The 21,068-nt window shown below is 36.9% G+C and overlaps 1 protein-coding gene across 1 annotated transcript; it reads right to left on the minus strand.

Annotated features, from left to right (window-relative positions):
- Positions 1-14,632: 14,632 nt before the first annotated feature.
- LOC132613685 (E3 ubiquitin protein ligase RIE1) lies at positions 14,633-20,674 on the minus strand. The gene is made up of 5 exons (XM_060327837.1): positions 20,151-20,674; positions 16,895-17,014; positions 15,919-16,048; positions 15,680-15,838; positions 14,633-15,090 (listed from the first exon to the last, which is right to left on the minus strand). Exons 1-5 carry the CDS (start codon positions 20,603-20,605, stop codon positions 14,929-14,931), a joined length of 1,026 nt encoding a protein of 341 aa, XP_060183820.1. The 5' UTR covers positions 20,606-20,674; the 3' UTR covers positions 14,633-14,928.
- Between the last annotated feature and the right edge of the window lie 394 nt (positions 20,675-21,068).

Raw genomic sequence — 21,068 nt, forward strand, 5'->3', positions numbered from 1 at the left:
TTGATGAATTATCTACACAATTTATTACTTTGCTGAAAGCCAAATCAAATCCTCTAAATAATCTCACTAGAGCACAAAAGACTAGTATAGTCACACCCAAGAACTACGTTAATGTTGCATGCAAAGATGCAAAAGTGAAAATAAATCACTTTATCTTTCATGTCTCCAGACGTATTTTGTTATGTCTATAGTTCATTTTTTTCCTTTCTTTTTCATTTATTATTTACATGTTAGCACTATTTTCATTTATATCTTGTTCTCTACAATTCATTGTTCATCCACTCCAATTTCCATTTTCGCCTTATTATGTGCACTCTATTCACGTTCATTAGTACCATTTTTCATTCTCTTTGTCTACATTATAAATTTCAAATATCTGTATCTTTATTGTTTGTTGGGAAAAGGTCCAAAAATACCCTTAAACTATTGAAAAAGGCTTATAAATACCCTCCTTCCATCTTTTGGTCTAAAAATACCCTTCCATCCACCTTTTAGGTCTAAAAATACCCTTAAGGTTTGTTTTTGGCTCAAATATACTCTTTAAACTAACAGAATATGTTTTTTTGTTTTTTTTTTTCGGAAAAGGTCCAAAAATACCCTTAATCTATTGAAAAAGGCTCATAAATACCCTCCTTCCACCTTTTGGTCTAAAAAAATATGAACGAAATATGTTTTTTTTTTGGGTTTTTTTTGCATTTCATGAATAAAAAAATGAAATAGGAAATTATAATTTTTTTTTTACATTTCGTGTATTAAAAAACAAAATAGGAAATTATAATTTTTTTTTTCATTTCGTGTATTAAAAAACGAATAGGATAAAAAAAATTAATTTCGTTCATATAAAAACGAACTTGGAAAATATATATACCAACGAAATAAAAAAAAAAAAAATATATATATATATATATTTTCCAATTTCGTTTTTATATGAACGAATTTTTTTTATCCTATTTTTTTTTAATACACGAAATGCAAAAAAAAAAATATAATTTCCTATTTTGTTTTTTAATACACGAAATGCAAAAAAAAAATTATAATTTCCTATTTCGTTTTTTTATTCATGAAATGCAAAAAAAACCCAAAAAAAAAAAATTATTTCGTTCATATGTTTTTAGACCAAAAGGTGGAAGGAGGGTATTTATGAGCCTTTTTCAATAGATTAAGGGTATTTTTGGACCTTTTCCGATAAAAAAAAACAAAAAAACATATTATGTTAGTTTAAAGGGTATATTTGAGCCAAAAACAAACCTTAAGGGTATATTTAGACCTAAAAGGTGGATGGAAGGGTATTTTTAGACCAAAAGATGGAAGGAGGGTATTTATGAGCCTTTTTCAATAGTTTAAGGGTATTTTTGGACCTTTTCCGTTGTGTTTGTGTTTTTTTTTTTTTTTTTTTTTTTTTTTTTTTTTTGTAAGAGTAGAGAGTGGCTGAGAATTTGCATCATCACGCCCCCAATCTATATCCCTCAAACCTTCAGCCAATTTTACAACCTACCATGACTTATTATCTCTCAAACCTCCCACCTTCCAAAACCTTAGTTTTGTAATTCCTGTCCCTAAACTTCGTTAACTCTTTCAACAATGACTCCACAACTGACGCTAAATTAGCAAGGAATTGGTTATTTAGATAGAAAAAAGTTTACTTTTAAACCCAACCGTTTAAACCAATTCAAATGATAGTTTGTTGCCAATAAACAAGAAGGACGCACTTTTATGAAAGGTTACTTCAAATTCGTTTCTTCCCTCTTCTAAAGAATATAACTAAATAGAGAAAAACTTGAGAGGAGAAAACATGGATACTGATCTTAGAGAGCGCTTCATCACGGGGCCTATGTCCCACTTTGATATAAATATATTGATTTTAGCTTGCTATTTTTCTATAATGAATCGGACATTCTAATAGTTGTGTGACTCTAAGATGACCTTTCGAAAATTTAGCAAGCTGTACCGATACGAAAGAGACATTGCTATGATATTTTTTGTAAATAAAACTATTTTTATTACCGGTGAGAATTTACCGCAAAAAAAAAAAAGTTGAACCCTACTCAATTCTGACACCAAACCTTTCAACCATATAGCCTCATATACTGCTTCTGATGTTGCTATATATTCAGCTTCTGTTGTGGACAAAACAACTATAGACTAGAGAGTTGTCGTCCAACTTATGGCACTACCTGCAAGAGTAAAGAGATAGCTCGTTGTTGATCTCCATCTATCAAGATCACCTGCAAAATCAAAATCCACATAACCAAGGACCGAAAAGCCTTCATTTCTCATCCTACAAAAAGTTAGACCAACATTCGAAAAACCTTTAAGATATCTCAATATCCACTTAATTGCTTCCTAATGTGTCTTACCCGGATTGCCGTTCTCCATCTTGATGCATCAGTTTGTGCGAACTCCTGCCAAATTCATACAATGACTGAACTTAACAAGAGGAACCACCTTGGTCAACATATTTGTTGCATTGCCCTTTGTGTCAACCTTCAAGACCTTAATTATGCCTTGTTCAACAATATCACGAATAAAATGGAATCTGATATCAATGTGTTTGGTGCGATCATGAAATCTCTGATTTTATCAAGTGAATAGCACTCTGGCTATCACATTTTAGAGTTGGTTCATGTTGAACCCTACTCAATTCTGACACCAAACCTTTCAACCGTATAGCCTCCTTTACTGTTTCTGCTGCTGCTATATATTCAGCTTATGTTGTGGACAAAGCAACTATAGACTAGAGAGTTGTCGTCCAACTTATGGCACTACCTGCAAGAGTAAAGAGATAGCTCGTTGTTGATCTCCTTCTATCAAGATCACCTGCAAAATCAAAATTCACATAACCAAGGACCGAAAAGCCTTCATTTCTCATCCTACAAAAAGTTAGACCAACATTCGAAAAACCTTTAAGATATCTCAATATCCACTTAAGTGCTTCCTAATGTGTCTTACCCGGATTAGACATGAATCGACTTACCACACTCACTGTTTGAGCAATATCAGGCCGAGTGCAAACCATAGCATACATAATGCTACCAACTGCACTAGAATAAGGAACTTTTGACATGTACTCCACCTCTTCCTTTAATTGCAATGTCATCAAAGAAGAAAGTCTGAAATGTTGTGCTAACGGTAAAGTAACGGGTTTACATTTATTCATGTCAAACCTCTGAACTACCTTCTCAATATACTTTTTCTATGAGAGATGTACCTCACTATTCTTCCTGTGAATCTCCATTCCAAGGATTTTCTTAGCTTCACCTAAATTTTTCATGTCAAACTCCTTACTTAGCAGTTTCTTCAAATCATTTATCTCTGTCATACTATTAGCAGCAATAAGCATATCATCAACATATAATAGTAAATAAATATTTGAATTACCAGATACCGTCATGTGATACACGTAGCTATCAAATGCACTTCTCGAGAAACCTTTAGTAATCATGAACGCATCAAATCTCTTGTACCGCTGTCGTGGTGACTGTTTCAAACCATACAAAGATTTCTTCAATTGACAAACTTGGTCTTCTTGTCCTTTAATAAGGAAACCCTCGGGTTGATTCATTAAGATCACCTCTTCAAGTTCACTATGTAAGAATGCAGTCTTGACATCAAGGTGATGAAACTTCAAGTCATAATGGGCAACCAAAGCTAGCAACAAACGAATTGAGCTATGCTTCACGACCGGTGAGAAAATCTCATTGTAATCGATTCCCTCCTTCTGACAAAATCCCTTAGCAACCAATCTCGTTGTGTATCTAGCATCTTTTACACCCGGAATGCCATCTTTTTTTCTGAAGACCCATTTGCAACCAACAGTTCTCTTCCCCTTTGGTAGACTCGCCAAATCTCATGTTTGTTCTTGTGCAGAGACTCCATCTCTTCGGTCATGGCTAAACGCCATTAATCAACTTCACCACACATAGTAGCTTCTGTATAGCTTGAAGGTTCCATATCCTTTATTTTCCCCTCGATAGTAGCTAATGCATAGACCACAAAATTAGCTTGCGAAGGTTGAGGATAATATTTTGGGTTAGGCTTCAGATTCGTTTGTCCCTTCCAGTAGCTATATTGTATGGTTCACCTTCAAGTACTACTGTGTGAGCTTTTTTCATTATCTGACTCCACCTGAGTCATTTGATCCTCCTACTCGGTGAGTTTCACATTTTTCTCTACCGTTTCTGTTGTAAGAACTTTTCGTCCTGCAAACTCAATAGAAGTCTTTTTAGGATCAAGCATAGAGGCCTCATAAAAAGTAACATCTCTACTGATTACAAACTTAAGAGGATCTAAACTCCATATTCTATATTTTTTTACCCCTCAGCATATCCCATAAATAAACCTTTTCGAGCTCTAGGTTCTAGTTTTCCATCACTTACATGATAATATGCGGGACATCTATAGATTCTTAAGTACGAGTAATCAGACGGTTTACCTGAACATACCTCATTTGGAGTTTTGAAGTCAATCGCCGACGCTGAAGAGCGATTAACAACATAACAAGCAGTATTTACTACTTCTGCCCAGAACTCCTTAGGCACCTTGACATTAGAGAGCATACATCGTGCTTTCTCAAGAAGAGTGTGGTTCATCCTTTCAGCTACTCTATTCTATTGTGGTGTATGCCTAACAATTCTATGTCTCAATACACCATGAATCTTGTAGAAATTATCAAACTCTTCATTGCAAAACTACAAGCCATTATCTGTTCGAAGACACTTAATCTTTTTGTCACACTGATTTTCAATTAATGTCTTCCAGTTTTTGAAATTCTCAAAGACATCACTTTTAGCCTTTAAGAAGTATACCCAAACCTTGCGTGAAAAATCATCAATGAAAGTAAGAAGGTAGCTCTTTCCACCCTTGGATGGAACCTGAGATGGACCCCATAAATCTAAATGAATGTAGTCAAGTACCTCTGCGGTTTTGTGCTTGCCCGTGCTAAAGCTGACCAGTTTCTGCTTTCCAAGGACATAATGCTCACAAAAATCAAGTGTACTAATCTTCTCACCTTTCAAAGGTTTCAGTTGCTCAAAATTATCAACCCCCTCTCGCTCATGTGACCTAATCTCATATGCCACATCTTAGCCTTGTTATCAACTAATAACCTAATAACTGTGAGGTTGCAGCATTCGCAGTACCTAGAATGGTGCTGCCCATAAGTACATAAAGACCACCCTCCAGTTTGGCCTTTAATATGACTAGAGAACCCTTGGTCACCTTGCAGATTCTACCTTCACCTGCATGCTTATATCCGAGCTTATTAAGAGTACCATGAGAGATCAGATTCATTTTCATATCACGAACATGTCGAACATTAGACAATTTTCTTATGATGCCGTCATGACACCGTATACGGGCTAAACCAATGCCTGCTATTTCACATACTGCATCGTTACCCATAAGTACAGTCCCACTTGTTTGCTCGTAGCTAGTAAACCAATCTTTTCTGAAGCACATGTGAAAGGTACAAGCTGAATCTAAAATCCACTTGTGTGTCTGAATGTCATATGTTGAAGCAGTTAGCACATAATCTTCTCCAGATGTCTGAGCTACCTGAACTGTAGATGCACTGGCTGTTGTTTTATCAATCTTCTTATTCGGGAAATCCCTCTCAAAGTGACCCTTTTGATGACAGCCCCAACATCCAGCATCCTTCCTACTCACTCTTTTCCTAGACTTTGACCTAGCTACTGATTTGCCTCTCCCTCTTTGGCTCGAGCGACCTCTAACCGTCAAACCCTCACCATAGTCCTCTTTCTCACCATTGTTGATATGGTTTCTTAATTTATCTGAATCCAATGCATGTCTTACCATATGTAATGTGACTATCTCCTTACTGTACATCATTGAATTAACTACGTCTTTGTACGTCGGTGATAATGAAAACAATAGAGTGCATGCTAGTTCTTCATCTTCCACTTTGATATCAGCATGAGTAAGATCCATATCCAATTTATTAAAAGCATCAAGATGATCCTGTAAAGTTGTACCTGTCTTCATCTTGAAGGTGTGTAAACGCTGCCTTAACAACATTCTAGTTGTTACTAATTTCTTCTGGTAGAGATCTTCAAGTTTCTTCCACAAACTCGCAGCTATTTTCTCAGTACTAATGTTACATCTTGGAAATTTCGAGTCATTTGAATCATGAGTAGACTAATGCGAGCCTAAGGTGGACATGAAGTCCTTATGAGATTAAGGAGAGTATTTGATAACTTTAAGTGCGTACCATAAGATTTTGAAGTCATATGAATCGGTGGAATTAAGTTCGTCGAAGGAAGTAAGATGTAAGTCATGTTTGGGATGATTTCGCAATAATGGAGTATACTTTGTTTAGTAATGACTTGAGGAGGAGCTATAGGGCCTCTTAGATGGTTAATGAAGTGTTACACAAGTGCCAAGAAGGTTTTATAAGGATTGGGAGTCAAGTGAATCGAAACGAGCAACTTATCGGATGGGGACACTTTGACAGGCCATTTGACGGACCACAGAATGTTTGACGGCCTGTCAAATGGTGGAGCTCCACCGTGAAATAGTCACAGTGAGCCAGGTTTGGCTGGGCACTTTGATGGTGCATTTTGACAGACCGTAGGAATTTTAACGGTCCGTCAAAGTGAGCGTAGAATTGCCCGACGGGATTTTAAGTTACGCGTTATATATTTGGTTTCATTTCATTTGGACACATTATTTCCCCAAGTCAGATCCTTGAGCACTCCAAAACCCTATCTCCAAGTCTATAAACTAATCCAAGTCAAATCCAAGAGAACCAAGAGATTCAAGTGCTAAGAAGCTTGCTAGGGTTTGTCGAACTCAAGTTTTCCTTTGGTGTTGATGTTGGAGACTTCACTTTAGTGTAGTAAGTTGATCCAAGACTTGTTCTTGAGTGATTAAGGTAAGTTTTTACATCTCTTGCATATTATTAAGGTTGCTTGGTTGTTGTACCATTTGGTTGAAGGAAGAAAAAGTGAAAATGGAGTTCAAGTATGAATTTGAGGATATTATGAGCCATAAGTTAACTTGAATTATGATTCTTGGCATGTTATAAGTATAATCTTGTTGTGTATGGTATTAATGATATTGAGGTAGTATTGTATGTAAGTATATATGGTGTTGTGTTTTAGTTATTGTTATGAGTGATATTGAAAAGGAGTTTTGGGGATTGAATGGAGCCTAACTTGAATGAAGTCTCTTAATTATGGTATTGTTGATAATGTTATTGTTGTTTGAGAGTTGTTTTGGAACTTGGTAGAAGTAGATGAAACAGGGGAAATGTTGCCCAATTTTCGTGAACTTACGAATTATACTAGTTTGGACTTAAGAGTGTGTTCGAGACCTAACCTTGCTATAAACCCTCTTAAATGTAGATTCTTCGGGCTTTGGAGGAGAACGTTAAGTAGCTAAGAAGACATAAGGTATGTAAGGCTAACCCTTCCTTCTTAAGGCATGATTCCATTGTTGTACACCTATTCATGGAATTCACCATGTCTTCCATAACACATCCATTTCTAGAAATGTTAAAGCTCCTAAGTCTTGATACTCTCATGACATTGTTGATCTCATCTACGATAGTTGACCCTCTAAGGAAAGATATAGTGATGATGATGTTGATGATGCTTTATATACATATACATATATACATATATATGTATGTATGTATGTATGTATGGCTATTTGGTAATACCGAGCTTATGTGGCCGGGTATGATATCTACTGCGCGCACACCACTACAGTTGGATACGTATAAGACCGAGCCTTGTTATGGCCGGGTATGTATAGCACTGAGCCTTGTTATGGCCGTGTATGTATAGCACTGAGCCTTGTTATGGCCGGGTATGTATGACATCGAACCTATATGGTCGGGTATAGTACTATTATATATATATGTGTGTGTGTGTGTGTGTATGTATGGAAGGTTTTCATTAGAAAAAGGGTAAGTAAGTGTGATGAACGTCTCAAGTGGTATAAGTGGTTCTTCTACCCCATGTTATCCTTTATGCTTTCATAATGTTATTACTTATGCCTTACATACTCAGTACATTGCTCGTACTGACGTCCTTTTGTTTGTGGACGCTGCGTCATGCCCGCAGGTGGATAGGGAGACAGACTTGACCCTTAGGCTGCTTATTCAGAGACTACTTAGAGGAGCTCCATTTGATTCGGAGCTGCAGCTGTTGGTACTATTCTTTTGTGTACATATATGGGCATGGTGGGGTCATGTCCCATCTTTATGATGTTACATATTCTTTCTAGACGCTCGTAGACAGTTGTGTATGGCTAGATGTCTCTTAGCCTTGTCGGCTCATATGTTTTTGTATATCATTTTGTTAGTCTTGTCGGCTTGTGTATATGTATATGGGCATAGTTAATGATATTGATATAAAAGTGCCTTAGCCCGATGGAAATTGTATTATTGATACATAGGATTGCGAGTTAGCCATGTGGCTCACCTAGATATGATTGTGGAAGTATGATGAGAGGTGCCCGGTGGGTTAGCTTCGGGTGCCCGTCATGGCCCTCCGGTTGGGTCGTGACAGAAGTGGTATCAGACCAGTTCCGTCCTAGGGTGTGTCCATGAGCCGTGTCCAATAGAGTCTTGTTTATGGATGTTCTGCGCGCCACACTTATAAACAGGAGGCTGCGGGCATTTAGGAATGAATGACCTTCTTCCTTCTTTATAGATTGTTCGATAGAACCATGATATAAGAATTTCTCTTTTCTTAACCGTGTGTTATGTATTTCAGAGATGCCTGTAAAGAGAAAAGCTACAACAGCCCAAAAAGGGCAAGACAGTGGCAGGAAAGCGGACTGAGAGAGTACCACCAACAGTTATAGAGGAAGGTGAGTCTCATAATGAGGTTCCATCTCGGTCCTCTCACTCACCACCTGTTTCAGGGGAGCATGAGGGAGCCTCAGCCCCAGCTCCGACACTCCCAGTTACTCCACCAGATGTCTCAGGCCAAAAAGTGAAAGAGGTCATCCATTTGCTGACACAGTTAGTCGTTGTGCAGGTTCAGCGGCAGGGCATGGGTCATGGTGATAGGGCTGTGAGTACTAGAGCCCGTGATTTTATTAGCTTGAACCCTCTGGAATTCTTCGGGTCAAAACCGGATGAGGACCCTCAGAACTTTATTGATGGGATGTTGAGAACACTTCGGTTAATGCATGCTTCAGACGTCAAATCGGTAGAATTGGCTTCCTATAGACTACGGGATGCTGTGGTTCATTGGCATACGGTTTGGATGTCTTCTTGGGGAGTTAATGCACCTCCCCTGGTATGGCAAGAATTCGTTAATGCTTTCCTCCGACATTACTTGTCCCTAGAGGTTCGGTGGGCTAGAGACGATAAGTTTTTGAACCTTAGGCAAGGAAGCATGAGTGCCCTAGAGTATAGCCTTCACTTCAATTCTTTGGCTAGGTATGCTCCTGCCATGGTAGCGGATATGGGTGATCGAGTGCACTGGTTTGTGAGTGTTTTAGGGCCACACTTTATGCATAAGTGCTTGACTGCGTCACTTCAAGATGGTATGGACATTTCTCGCATTCAAGCCCATGCCTAGAATTTGGAGGAAAGCCAATAGCAGCAAAGAAGTGAGCGCGAGCATGATAGAGGCTATAGTAAAAGCGCTAGATCTTCGGGTCTAACTAGTGAGTTCAGAGGACGGCAGAGACAGCAGTTTTGTAGGCATTCAGGCCATTCCGTGACTAGTGCGCCTCCACGATTTACGGGCCAGGGATTTAATAGACCTATTCACTCTGGGCCGAGTCAGAGTTTTAGAGCTTCAGGTTCTCATTACAGGGTGACTCGAGCCAGGCAAGATCGCCCATACCAGGATCTTCTCAGTGTGGGAAGTTACATTGGGGCCAGTGCCGATAGGGTTCAGATGTTCGTTATGCATGCGGTCGACCAGGCCATATCATGCGTGACTGCCCCTCGATTGGTGGTAGGGGTAGGGTCCAGGCCTCGGGTCAGCAGCTGGGTCTTCATCATCTGTATGTCCTCTGGGGCAGGGCTCACAAACACCAGTCAATCGTGGTAGAGGTAGAGGGGGAGCGCCCGGTTCTAGTGGTCCTTAGCACCGTATTTATGCACTGGTTGGGCGACAGGATCTTAAGTCCTCCCCTGATGTTGTCACAGGTATATTATCGGTATTTTCTCTTGATGTATATGCATTGATTGATCCAGCCTCCACATTGTCATATGTTACTCCTTATATTGCTGGTCGATTTGGGGTGAAACCGGAGTCAATCAAACCTTTCGAGGTATCGATACCCGTTGGTGATCCGGTAATAGCTAGTCGAGTATATAGAAATTGTGTGATTGTGATTTGTAATCATCGTACTATGGCTGATTTACATGAGTTAAAAATGGTGGATTTTGATGTTATCATGGACATGGATTGGTTAGCTTCTTGCTATGCCAATGTTGATTGTAGAACAAAAATGGTTCGCTTTCAGTTTTCGGAAGAACTAGTTTTGGAATGGAAGGGAAATACAGTGTCTCTGAGAGGTAGGTTTATTTCTTATCTCAAGGCAAGGAAGATGATTGCTAAAGGTTGTATTTACCATTTAGTCCGGGTTCAAGATATATAAGTCGAATCGCCGACTCTTCAGTCTGTCTTAGTAATAAATGAGATTCCGGAAGTATTTCCGGATGAGCTTCCAGGCCTTCCCCTAGAGCGAGAGATCGATTTTGCTATTGATGTGCTACCGGATACAAAACCTATATCTATTTCTCCTTATAGGATGGCTCCCGCAGAGTTGAAAGAATTGAAGGAGCAATTGAAGGACTTGCTTGAGAAAGGCTTTATTAGGCCTAGTTCATCCCCGTGGGGAGCACCTGCGTTGTTTGTACGAAAGAAAGATGGCTCCTTGCGAATGTGTATTGATTACAGACAACCGAATAAGGTGACGATCAAGAATAAATATTCGCTTCCAAGGATCGATGATTTATTTGATCAATTGCGGGGTGCCAAATGGTTTTCAAAAATAGATTTGAGATCCGGGTATCATCAGGTGAGAGTCAGGGAGAAAGATATTCCTAAGACCGCCTTCAGAACCTGATACAGTCATTTCGAGTTCCGGGTAATGTCGTTTGGACTAACTAATGCATCGGCAGTATTTATGGATTTGATGAACGTTCAGGCCTTTCCTAGACCTGTTTGTGATAGTATTCATTGACGATATCCTGGTATATTCTCGGTTTGAGGTAGAACATGCAGATCATTTACGTACCGTTCTTAGAGTTCTTCAGACTCAGGAGCTGTTTGCAAAATTTTCAAAGTGTGAGTTTTGGTTGAATTCGGTGACCTTTTTGGGCCATATTATTTCAGCCGATGGTATTCGGGTGGATACCCAGAAGATTGAGGTTGTGAAGACTTGACCAAGGCCTATAACACCTACGCAGGTTCGTAGTTTCCTGGGCTTGGCAGGTTACTACAGAAGATTTGTAGAAGGCTTTTCTATTATTTCTGCGCCATTAACAAAGCTGACTTAGAAGGCAGTAAAATTTCAATGGACAGATGCTTGTGAACGCAGTTTTCAAGAGTTAAAGAGTAAATTAACTTCGGCCCGAGTTCTGACACTTCCAAAAGGATAGGAAGGCTATGTTGACGATTGTGATGCTTCAGGCGTTGGATTAGGATGTGTGTTGATGCAGCATGATAAGGTGATTGTTTATGCTTCAAGGCAACTGTGAAAACATGAGAAAAACTATCCGACCTATGATCTCAAGTTAGCTATGATTTTTTTTAGTAAATTGCTAAAGAACATATGACAACAAAATGTTCAAATTATAAAACTTTACTTTGAGTTTAATGACATGATTTATATGGAATTTATCACATTTTCTAGAGCATTATCTTTCGTATATATTTTAGAGGTATATTGTGCATTCTTTTATAAAATAAACTCTCCTGCTTGTTGTTGACATCGTAAGCTATGCAAGGAGTATGGTCAGTTCTGCATCAGTTTTTCATTATCAAAGGAGTAATCTATATACAATATAAAGCTGAGCATAGACAAGGTGATGTAGCACCTCTCTATGACCTCCATTCCTATTTATCTTTTTTCCCAAAATTTTGAGATTTTTTCCTACTTTTCCCTATTTATATGATATATTAAAAAGTTGAAAGTCACTTTTAAATGATATTTTCTTAATTACACCTCCCTCCTTTTCTCTTCTTTATTCCTCAATCCTTTACTCTGCTTTATTCCCACGTCTCTTTTTCTGTTTGGGAACCCAAAAGACTATCATTAGTTCTTCAGATAACACCACTTAAATGACTACTCTACATATTTAACCTCAATGGAACATGTCTCTATATAATATTCCTGAAGCTTTTTTTCTTTCATAAGTATATCACAGATACACATGTGTCAAGAAATCTGATGCACTGCTCATCAGTTTAGCTTTCATATTTAATTATATGGACATTGGTACAATAAGAGGAGCATAATATATGCTATCATCAGAGAGACTTTAATCACATTTTAACCCATGATTGAAGAGTAAGGCGATCAAGAAAGTCCTCCCCTAAAAAAATATTTCGAAGATCTTCTCTTTTCTTTTCATTACAAACAAAGTGAAGGTGCTACTTTTAGCCCTTTAAAAAATGAAGGCTCGTGCGACACTCGGCTTTAACCCGAATCTGGAAATCCTAACCACAATTTTAATGATAACGGGCGGCGTCAAACAAAGATAGTGAAGTTTTTGTTATTATCATCCTCATATATTACATTTACCAATGGTTTCACATATGGAGGGCGACTTCTTATTTTGTAGCTATATAATTGAAGGGTATATATGCGGGAGGAGCACAAGGTGAATCAAGATTTGAGATCTTATGAAGATATAAAAAGCTTAATCATATATATATATATGGAGTTTTGCTAACCTACAAGAAGGTGGTAAGTTAGCAATGTACCCACTTTTTTATTCACTAAAATGTCCCTATCATGTGATTAAAGTAGGCACTTTTAGGGGCTTATTGGTCTTTTACCCAAATCTCCAAATTTCTTCCATCCTTTGCATCAGCCCACTCTCTCTCTCTAAATATTCCGGACATTCAACAGGACCCAACAGCCAATTGAGACAGCGCAAAAAGAATGACATGAGAAGATTTAAGAAGTTATGAAGATGAGATCAACTTGTGACTCTTGGTCTTTTTATTGTTGGAAATCGTCATAAATACTGGAATGGAAGTATATTTTATATGCAAAGGAGAAGAAAGAAAATTTTCTTCTCAATAATTTTTCTTAATTCATTGCACATTAAATTCGTAGTATAATATGTGATTGAATAAATTAGATTTTCTTTTTAACCATAAGAAAAGTGAAAAGTTAGAAAGGATTAATTGAATCCAAATAAATTTAGAAGATCTGCATTTATTCATAGAAAAAGAAACAAATTGTGAGCCAAGGTGTTTCTCCCAATAGAAAAGCAAACTCATTTGTTGATTGTTGCTTTTTCCATTCATGCGCTTTCTTCATTTTTTTCTCCACAAAAATCACCCAATCTTTGCTAACATTAAAAAGCAACAATGGACGAAATGAAGGATTGTTTTTGTTGAAGTTAACCTGGTAAAGGAAATGAATTACAGGGGAAAGAGAAGGAAATTTGGAGATTTGAGTAAAAGACCAATAAGCCCCTAAAAGTGCCTACTTTAATCAAATGATAGGGATATTTTAGTGAATCAAAAAGTAGGTATATTGCTAACTTACCACCTTAGGTTAGCAAAAGTGATTCAACACTTTTTTTACGGCAAGGAATTTACTTCTACAATGTTTTCTTCTTTTGTTTTTTGCTCTTTCCCCCCTCATATTTAACTTGCCCTACTTTTAGAAGCCTACAGTCTCTTAAGTAAAATTATATAACTTTTACCCTTTATAAATTGTTTATCAATTAGGCATTTTAACACCCTTTTTGGTCGTATTATATGGCTTCAAACTGCCCATCTATTACATTTTAACATCCATTTTGTCTTATTTTATGGCTACAAACTGTCCATCTATTAGATAGTATTCTCAAGTATTTAGGTATTTCAGTTAAAGTCTTAATCACACTATTGCCATAAGTTATAAATATCTCAATGTACCAAAAACAATTCTGGTACTCCTTAGATTACTTTTTTTTTTCTCTTTAAAGTTGGAAATAAATTAGAATTATGAGTTTAAATAGATACATTTTAGTAAAACCTTATAAATGCTTTATACATTTTGCTCGCTATATATCCTCGAAATATGGCAGTTAGAACAGAAGGTAAAGAGGATATTTTTGCTTGTCATGTTCTTTATATGGACATGTCCTTGCGCCGAGGGATACACCATTATTTAGAAACTAACATTCCCTTCATTCAATTAGATCACTTCAAGTAAATAACTCTAGCCTTAAGCTCATTGACAAATGGAGTAAAATTTAGATCAAACTATCACCCATTGAGTGCCTATTTATTTTCTATCGGTATCTATGGATTGATCACAAGTCGAAATATGGTAGTTAAAACAGAAGTTAAAGAGGGTATTTATGCTCGTCGTGTTCTTTTTATGGACATGTTTCAGAGGAAAAAGTTGACCTGAAAATAGAACAAGGAGCACAAGAATATCCTGGAGATGTAACCACGCACAAGAAAAAAACATATAATTACAAGATTTAGCTATACTCATGGAAAAAAATACAGTCTAAGATAATTTACATGAGTTGGGCCAAGGACCAACCTCTTCTTTCTTAATTTTTTGGGGGTGGGCGGTTGCTACATTTTTTTTATAATAACTGAAGACAATTCACTACAGAAAAGATCTCCAATACGCTCAGTGAACATGAGAGGAAGCTCAACTAGTTGTTTTGATATGGATTCGGCAAGCAGCATTTCCAGCTTCCACAGGCAGCTTCAATAACTCGAATCAATGGTACATTGTTTTTCATTCTCCTTTGCTCTAAACCTGTTCATTCCCCTTCAGGATATTGTACTTGCATAACGGACATGTTGCATTCATCTTAAGCCATTTCACGATGCAGGTGGAGTGGAAATGATGACTACAGGGAAGAGCATGGAGTTCAGCCTCATCCTCGTACGAGCTAAGACATATACAACATTCCTAGCAAACAAAAGTTGAAGTATTGGTAACTATTTTATCACAAATAATCATAGCCAGAAATACTACGACGTCTATTACTAGTATTCAGCGATGTGTCTCATAATGCTAGATCTAACTGAAGCAGTGGATCCAAATGAAGTTCACTTAGCACCACTGCAGTACCCGTAGAGCTACATTTTAAAACCAAAGTAAGATAACTGTCTACTTGAGAAAATACAATCTTGAAGTAAGGTTGTGGAATATGCATACAATGAAACAGCTCTATTTCCAATATAGACAGAGTAGTGGGAGTGGGAACAAAATAAAGGAGAAAGAAAATGATAATTGGTTGAGGTTTCTCCATTGCCACTACGTCAAACTGGCTTTAAGCATATTTTAGACACGGAATTAACCTTTACAGTCCAATTCCTTTCGTGATCTAATTTACAAAATAGCCAGCAAATGTATAGGTTTTGTATATTAAGCATAAGTATAAATACAATATACATACAACATACATAATCCGTGTATAGGTTTTATATATTTCGGCTGGCGCCCGTAATTAATTTAAGCTGACTGGCTAAAAATGAAAAAAACCCCATTAACTTACTGCATCCTCGGGTAAAAGAATACGCTCAGTGGCCAAGTATCCGCTGCTTGTCTCCATTGGTACCATCCTACCAGCTCCAACACTTGGTTTCTCCTCATCCTTGCAGAGATGGAATCTATATTTGGGGAGAACTCTGAGATCTTCATCCGATGCACCTTCCTATATATTACAGGTAAAAGATCATACCAGAAACATGTCAAATAGCTTGCCTGTAATTATTTATATAGTTTGTCTCTTACCTGGCCCACTGCATAGAGTACTGCAATTATGCAAGGCAAGCAGCAACAAAGAGCAACTCCTATCAGACAGGCCAAAGCAACACAAAAGATGGCAAAGAATACATCGAATGCTAGAAATACAACTGCCAACCTGCAGCACTTTATATCAGTGATCAATCATGGCTCTATCTGGTGATCACAAACATTTAAAAAAGAAAAAAAAAACAATAATAATAATTCATCAACCGGATATATTCTAAAGAGAGAGAGAGAGAGAGAGAGAGAGCAAAGATAATAAACATCCACGGCTTCTCTTGATATGACAACTTATATGCTGTAATGAGATGGTTGATCTAAGCATAATTCAGCTGAACCAGAAAGATGTAGGAATTAAATCTTTGAGGGCACAACTAATACTCTAGATAAACTAGAATAAAAGAATTCTACTTTTCTTGAACAATCTCTGGTAAGGCTATATTGTAATTAACAACAACAATGAAAGATGCCAATTCATGAACTAATTAATAACATCTTTTCCACAACTACCATTACCCAAAATGTGAAACGATGAAGGTTGCATTCAGACAAATATATCTAAAAGATTAGAAACCACTGTCTGTTTGAGCTGTGCAAGTATTACTAGTACGTTTAAAGGAATTGAAATTAAGAAAAACTCAATCAGAGCCTATATATAACAGGTTATACCCTATCTCTTGCTATGACTATTTTTACATTTTTAAGCTGTCCCAAAATGACAACTTGATAAAAATATAGGGGAGAATTCCTAAAGGGGATTGCAACTTTTTAAAATCACAATTTGAAAATAGCAGAGATAACAAAATACAAGTCTCATTGACGACCATCAACTAAATCAAAAGTTTTATAATGTAAGACTAATTTAAGTATTTAACACAAATTATAACTTTAAAAAGTTTTTCCTCATTTACGATTTCTCCCTAGAAATAAAGGCTTGAAGTGATAGTAGATCTTGACATACCAATATAGACGCGGGGCATCCCGTAAAAGAATTTCACCACCAGAGACTATCCAGTAAAAGCCAACTATCCACCAAAGAAGTGATCCCATTGTATTCACATATTCACATCGTTTAGCAACACTGTGATGTCCAAAATGGTAAGGAGTCAGTAAATTAAATTTGCCACTTCTATAGCAGCATTAACCAATAAAAGGAATACATATCTTGTTTGATGCTTAAAAGACAATTAAAATTGTCGATCAAATGATGAGAATGCATGCATCTATATGTTTATCCAGAAGATTAAAAAGGTGCTAATGGCATAACCAAGTTGAATGGCATATAGTTTTCACGCTTCTTTAAGCAGTAGTTTCAGCTTGCAGAGTAACAAATATCAAATGTAACTCAGTGATAATCTACTAGAGATAGCAGATCAACCATACCGTAATAGATGGGTCAGAAATCATTAAGGTAATGTTGGCTGCAAAGCATAAATATAAGTTGGAAAATCTGCAAATTAATTGTTTGAATGCCTTAAAAAAGCAAAATTCATGGAAAGATTTCATGATAAGTAGATATAGAACTTCGCCTATTACACGTCATTCATTTTTATTTTTTGAACATTCTAGAATGAAGATAACATAGAATGCTTCTTAAAACAGTAATAATTTGTACTATACTTTCTAGTTCCACGAATTCAAAGTCATTGCAACGATTCGAAGTCAACAATAATGCGACAGTCTGAGAAATTAGATTAATTTTGAAAGCAAACTTTAAGAACCAATTTCATATACCACTACCAGTACAAAAATCTTACTTACAACCAATCAGATTGAGTAACAGTGTATTCTCAAAATAGGCCTTTGAAACAAAGTTATATTGATTGAATTCCATGACATGGTACTATATCTTTAAAGTGTGAAGCTTGATTTGTTTCTTAACTGTCCCATGAAACAAATTTTATAATTTACTTAGCAGAAAGAGGTCCTTGCAGTTTCATCTGCTTCTCCGGCAACCCACCCTCCCCCTCCCCCTCCAAACTCCACACGCACCTACACATCTCTAAGATGGGCCTGTGAAGGGTTAAATAAATTTGCCTGTCCAAAATGAGTACATAAGAAACTATTTAGACATACATATATATATTGTATTCGTATATGCTAATACAGTTTATGTGTACATGTGTGTATTCTATTCATTGTACATCAAAAGGACATGCATAAGTTACGGCAATTGCTTTGCATCACAGAATGAAGACCTGCAGAAACTACTTCTACTTAGATTAACTTAGTCCAAAAGGTAAGAATTACTTGCGTGATTCTATCGTGAACTCTCACCAAGAAAAGAACAAAGATAAATTATTCTCATTACAGTTTTCATCTTCTTAACCTATAAAAGAAAATTATTGAACTTCCTCATAAGTTTGTGCTCTCTGCTGCTCTTCCTTTCCTTTGAAGATATTATCCTTCTCTGATACACGGATCTTTCAATGACTATATGGATGTTATAAAATCCATGTAACCTAGTAGATACCAGTAACTGACCAATATATCCCATAAAGTTCCATTTACTAGGTTGACTATGAAAGGCATGCATCTGTTCAAATAGATAGCAGTTGGTGAGGCCCAAGGGCAAACTATTTGAAAATCACTAATCAATGCCCTCTCATTATCTAACATAAAGTCTCTCTCATACAAAGTCTAAAGCAAGTTAAGTCTAAAGCAAGTTACTTGCCTTTAAATCGATGTGAAATGTATAAGCTTTAAAATATTTCATCTAAACCATTCTGTCAAGCAAACATGTTCACCACCAACAACAACAACATACCCAGTGTAATCAACACTAGTAGGGTCTGGGGAGGGTAGGACCTTACCCCTACCACAGGTAGAGAAGCTGCTTCCGATAGACCCTCGGCTCAGAGGTCTACCGTTAAATATATAGCAATTATCAAGATTTCAGCTTCTGAAATACAATCAATTACCATACTTCATTTGATTAATCCAAACCTTTCCTTTGGTTTAACTTCAGTACTTGTCTTTATGTATATATTATACATAAAAGGAAACTTAATCGAGTATATTTCAAGCACTATGATAGCAACATTAGAGAGAGTAAACATGTAAGTCTTCAAATGGATGGCGAAATATTCCATAGAGAAAAAGGGCGGAAGAAAATGCCAAAAAAGTAGCCTCTGACAGAAAGCACTAGAATTAGTTTTTACTGTGAACTCGTCAGCTAAAGTTCAAATAGTTTGACTACGAGAAGGTGATGATTAAACCAGTGATCAGAAGAGAAAATGTAGATTTCAATGGTAAGACATGGAGTAATCAAATTGACTCTCGAACAAAACATGACAATTAATTTGGGACGGAGGGAGTAATTAAATTTAGCCATAACAAGTGACACTATCAGTAATACCACCGCCTTCATACAACACATATGAATTCATAACATTTGAAGTATCTATTAACTTGTGACAGAAAGTGTCATGCTTTATTGTAGAAAAAATATGGAGCTTACCTTGACTGATTACCAATACCCAAAACCTAATTCCTCTCTTCAACAACATCCTCACTATCATTATTTCCCTCTACCAATTTAATGAAGTGAATATATACATTAATTCGGGCTTAATTCATATGCAGCCCCCTAAACTTGCTCCTCTTTTCCAATTTGGCGCCTCAACTAAGTGTTGTTCCTATTGAACCCCTGAACTCGTCCTCAAGTGTGTCTATCAAACACAATCCGACTTACATAGTATTCCATCTTCAATGTAGCAACATGCTAATATATATTCTAATTTAATTATGTCATCTTTTAGCTAAGATTAACAGCAGTTGAGAGGAAAAAAGAGAGTAGCTCTTAATTAAGCTGGTAGTGGAAGAGCCGAACTAACAGAAACCGACACCGACACATGCATGACCTAAAGAATAGCTTACCACATGTCTAAAATATTACTGCACCTTCATTTCTCCAATTTAATTTCTGCTTCTAATAGAACAAGTTCAGGGGTTCAATAGGAACAACACTTAGCTGAGGTGTCAAAATGAAAAAAAGGGACAAGTTTAGGAAGCTGCATATGCATTAAGCCATTAATTAATCATGATTAAGTAATAGTCATGTTCATACACATGACATGCATCCATTGATTTGGCGTAAACACCTGATACGTGAGTTTTTACCTACCACTGCCTTCTAACTACACAGATGAATTATTCATAAGATTTGAAGTATTTACCAATTTGACTGCAGTAAAAAATTGAGTCTTTTAGCTTACCTTGACTGATTACCAATATTCAAAACCTCATTAGTATCCCCACTATCATTATTTCCTTCTTCCAATATTACCCCTTGAGAACTCCTCCGATTATATTCCAACCAAACAAGCACAACATGCACTACACACTGCAATCCATACCCACATATCCAAACCCTAATCGGCACATTCGGTTCCTCATCAACAGCACAACACAAAACCACAACAGAGACAATCACAAACCCCAAATTCCACATCATGTCCAAAGCCACCACCGGCTTCGAGTATCCCCAGTCGGCGCGTCGCTCGTCCAGCTCACGCGCCGCCGTCTCACGCACCAAGGCGCCGCCGCCGCCCCGACGGCCGGTGACGCGACTGAGAAGTATGGATAGGGATGACTGACGGCCTAGTCGCCGGTTAAGAAGTGGGGCTGTTATCGGCTCGGGTGAAATCATATTGGCTGGCTCACTTGCCATTTTTTTTTTTTCTTTTTTGAAGTGAAAATGGATAAGTTTTGTTGAATATTGATTATACTTATCAGTTTAATTATTAGAGAGACAAAAGGTTTTTGTCAGAAACATAGATTTTGATTTAGCTGACGTATTGGTTTGTCAACCTTTTTATAGTCAGTCAAAGTCAAGGTAAGGAATATAAGAAAGAAACAATTTTGAAATTTGTGATTCAGAGTCAGCCTTAGATATTGATGGAGCTGTAAACTATCTCATACAGTTAATTTTTTTAAAATATAGAAAGGTCACATTTTTTGAGGATAGATTAAAAAGAAAAATATGCCACGTAAATTGAGACAGAGGACTACTCCCTCCGTCTCAAAATATTTGTCATCCTTACTAAAAATACTTGTCTCAAAATATTTGTCGTTTTATTTTTCCAAGATAAAATTAAGCAGCTTTGTCCCATTTTACCCTTTCAATGATTACA

Source organism: Lycium barbarum, chromosome 10 (assembly GCF_019175385.1).
Source record: "Lycium barbarum isolate Lr01 chromosome 10, ASM1917538v2, whole genome shotgun sequence".
NCBI lineage: Eukaryota > Viridiplantae > Streptophyta > Magnoliopsida > Solanales > Solanaceae > Lycium > Lycium barbarum.